General features: G+C 46.5%; 1 protein-coding gene across 1 annotated transcript; it reads right to left on the bottom strand.

Moving 5' to 3' along the window:
* Positions 1–554: 554 nt before the first annotated feature.
* On the bottom strand, positions 555–1,397 carry LOC105557043. The gene has a single exon (XM_012004177.1). It carries the CDS (start codon positions 1,395–1,397, stop codon positions 555–557), a length of 843 nt encoding a protein of 280 aa, XP_011859567.1.
* Positions 1,398–4,160: the final 2,763 nt, after the last annotated feature.

A 4,160-nucleotide genomic window follows, 5' to 3' on the forward strand; every position in this document is an offset into this window, starting at 1 on the left:
AACATCCAATTTATTTAGAGATGGTATGTCCTCGTAGTCTACATCAATAGTTTCAATATAGACATCTCCTCTCGCGTCATCCAAGAGCATATCCTTTAGCCATTCTCGTTTTTCGTGTCCCTTGACGTAGACGAGAAACGGTGTCTCAAGATCATCATTATCTTCCATGCCAACCACAGCCGTTGTAATCAGACTTCTAGCCCTGCTGTATGGAATCATTCCATCTTCCCATCGGACTCCATGACGATTTACAATCAACCAGGATGCCTGATGTTGCTCCGCTTTGGTGAGAAGCCTCCATGGTACGGGACATGTGAAAATGTAGTGAGAGAGAACGCGTCCCTTTCGGAGAGCGGCAAATTCCTTCACGACAAAGTTACCGCTGACGACGAAGCCTTGCAGGTCCACAAACGTCGGTATGGACATGATTGAACACGTCGAGAGAAGGAGGAATACTGCGATTGCTCTTGATGCATAGCAGATTTTAAATCGTTTCATCCCCTCTAAACTGTATTGGAAAGAGGGGGGAAACCATTGTGTCCAAAATGTAGTACTTAGGGGATTTTGCGCACGACGTTGGTCAGCGGGTTGTACTGAACCACACGATCATGTATGATGAGGCAGTACGCAGTGGTATTCACTGGCACATTCTCCTTACACTCAAATTCCAATCTCACGTCCACAGTCGCGCTCTTGACTGACTCGTTTTGTCGGGAGCAATCGATAATGACAAACGGTCCATGTTCTAGAAAATTGCCTGTAGTGAGACCGGGCATAAGAACCTCGTTTCCGAAATAGCTCTTCCGGAACCGCGAAAACGCATCATACAGACTCGAACATTTGTTTTTATCGAAATCCAGATTCATATCATCGTATGGATAACATTCTGAATTCAGATAGAGTTTTACATTACTCAATTCGCAGTGATTGAATTGGCTCACATTCTGTGACATGATATTCTTTCGACCTGTTTGCAGAGCAAAGATAAGATACCGCGGCTTCTCGAGCTGAGTAGCCGTTTTAATTGCCCATGAATGTTTAGTCATCTGTTGCAATAGCGGATACTCGTACAGATCCCATGAACGAAATCCCATATTGAGGTATTGTTCGCTTTCCAAAGCACGCAGCATCGACAGTTTGTTCACCTCGTTTAACAATACATGCGGCATGCGCCACTGTATCTTGAATATTTCAAGTTTAGGTTCCATCTCAGCATTTCCAAAGAGACAGTTGTTATCGTTGCGCGATCGTATTAAAATCAATTCGTGACGGGCGTTAATCACCACGCGTTTGTAATCTTCACAGAATCCCAATAGCATGTTGAGTGGTACACAAAAATTGAAGTCTCCCTTCTCATTGTTCGCCACATCCCAGCCAGCGTTCTTCAGAAACATCATTTTATCGAATGATGACGAGGCATAGGTCTTGAGCGTGCTGGTTATTCCAACATTTCTGGCGCGATCTCCACACCATCAAGTTCATATCGGATCTCATCGAACATGAACGCGACACAATTATTTCCCAGTACTACATCAGATCCTTCGATTTGTTTGGCAGTAGTTAGTTTTCCCTCGATGTATAGAAAACTTTCATGTGGCAACGTATAGAGATCCTGTTGTTGTATTGGTATTCTTATCTCATCGCTGTGCCCGAATGTAGAGTTGGCAAACGGATTGTACGAGTGAGTCTCAATCTTGACGATGCGCTCATCAAAGATTGGCTCTTCGTTGATATTGAGAATGTCAATCATTGTTTGCGCACTGCGAATCCCAAAGAGGTTAAAAATTCCACGTTCAATGCGTTGAGTTTCTTCTTCTTGCAACAACTAGACGACTGGATATCACCAAATCTCGATGTCGTGGGCTTGGTGGTATCTTTTACAATTTGCTCCGATCCGTTCAGCACGAGCATCTCATGCACACCCGCGTGCGTTATCGCTGTCGTCGGCGTACGTGCAATCTGACGGTGATTTCTTCTCCGCGAAAGTCGAGCAATTGACTGTTCTGATCCACAACGCGTACCGTTAAATCAGTAATGCTCCGTGCGATGACTGGCAGGTAAATGATCTGCATCGGCGTTTCCGATATCTTATATCCTGGTGACACGTTTGGCGAAAATTCGTGTATCGTGTGCACAGGCTTGCTGTTGCTGTACGCACCCGCGGTCACGTTGCACTCTACGCGGATAATGTTCACATTGGTAATGTTGATTGGCAGGTCTGATTCATGCCATTTTCGCGGTTGCAGTATACGCGTCGATGAGAATCCCAGTAGCGATCCAATGTTGTTGGGCTTGCTAAAGTTTATTTCGAAGGCGCATTTGATCTCACATCTCATCGTGTTGTAATTAGCGCGGAGCACAATTGGGTATTCATCGTCTTCGTCGTCACCGTCGTCGCGTTTTTGACCACCATCATTAGCTAAGAACCGACGTGGACGTTTCCATGAAAGTGCGCGTTTCAAAAATTCATTTATGGCCTGCAATTCATACGATCCTTCGGGAATTGTAATTTCCGCGTCGTCATAGTAAAATTTATTATTCGAAGCATTCACATTCGATATCGTATTGTAAGTCTCAAAGTTCATCGGACCGAGCTCATAATCGTCGTCGCTCAGGTCTATGGCTGGAAAATAGTTTACAGCGAGCATGCTGCTCTTTCCCGTCAGCGTGAGGGTTAGCGACATGGTGGATGAAAAGCCGTTCAACGAATACTGACTCTTCGCGACGTCTCGTCAAGCTTTTAAATTCGCACGCATCAGTGGTCGACCGTTTGGAGAAATTGTAGACACAGCTGTCCGCAGATGCTCTGATCGTAGGTCTGATGGGATGTTCGATTATATACAGTCGTTGCATCATCTCCGAAATATCTCACCAATTCTTTAGGCGGTCGGAGATTACCAAAACTGTCGAAATATACCACACGGTTTCCCCTCTTCGCGTACGCTACCCAGTGAGTGCCGGGTCCCGCCGCGTTGTCCAGATTGACAATACCGCTCTCGTTTCGTCGTACTTCGCTTATCGGTAACGCGTTTCGCATAAAGACACCTCTAAAGTACGGTATGTGCACACATTTTGCCATTTGATCCAATTGCACGTTTGTTGTTACACCCGCAGGCATTTTTAATGCTTTTTTGACGTTTTTTTTCCTTCCTTGTTTCGTTACACCTCGTCCGCGTTTGTATGGAGCGAGATACACTCCGCGACCTTCCATCGCGCGATTGTGACGCTGCAGCTCCTCAAGTTGACGTTGTGCAGCTTTGCTGTCGCTCACAGCCTTCGCCACGCCAGCTGCTCCACCGATCATGGATCCGAGCATGCCCAATATCGGTAGAAGTGGTAATACACCGCCGCGTTTCGCTACCGGAAGTATTCGCTTCTTTGTTGCTCTTTTCTTCTTTGTTTTCAAACCCATACCGATCTTTGTCTTGGCTTTCATAGCAGCCCAAACAGCTGTAGCGGCAGCTCTCTCTCCAAGCGTTGAATCTCTGGCGAAAATGCGTTTCCGCGCTCTCTCGGCGAGTACCCTGTCCGCCACGTGTCTCTCAGCGAGTTCGCTACTCCGAGAATATGCAATGTCGTGCTCGCAGCACGCCGCGTCCAATGGATTTATCCCTCGATCGTCTCTCGCCAATCGTTCTTCCAGACGAGTGCCTCGGCCACAAAACTGATAACCGGGGATATGTAGCTCGAAAGGAAGCGCGTTTATCTCACGATTCAGCAGACCGCTGCCACGTTTTACCGCTGTTGCCTCTGCCAACATTCGTAGCAATCCTTGATCATCGGCGCGGGACCGTCGATGTGCGTCCTCTGCCACGGCTGGTTGTAATGTTCGTAACAGCGCCGATAAGTCTGAATCTCCGAATCAGTCTTTATACGTTCTGGAAGCTTATCCCACAGTTAGTGGACGTAATCGCCACACACTCGTAACAGAACAGTTTTTGGGATAAACTGCAACTGTTCGACGTTTAAATCACAGATATCGGAAGGACTTGACAGCAAGACAAACATTTTCACTACTGAGCGATTCGTTGTATCACGCTCGTATAAATAGGTGTCGTCTACTGAACGGTTTCACGTGCCTATAAATAGGCGCTCGATCTCGCCTCCTACATATCAGTGTGAAAAATAAATTTCGTGCAGCAACCGTTGAAGATACGCGT

The sequence above is a fragment of the Vollenhovia emeryi genome, unplaced genomic scaffold, assembly GCF_000949405.1.
Source record: "Vollenhovia emeryi isolate VEMERY1.0 unplaced genomic scaffold, V.emery_V1.0 DF939643.1, whole genome shotgun sequence".
Lineage (NCBI taxonomy): Eukaryota > Metazoa > Arthropoda > Insecta > Hymenoptera > Formicidae > Vollenhovia > Vollenhovia emeryi.

What these genes read in the sequence shown, in the direction of transcription:
- LOC105557043 (XM_012004177.1), bottom strand. Translation starts at nt 1,397, where the DNA reads ATGATGTTTCTGAAGAACGCTGGCTGGGATGTGGCGAACAATGAGAAG.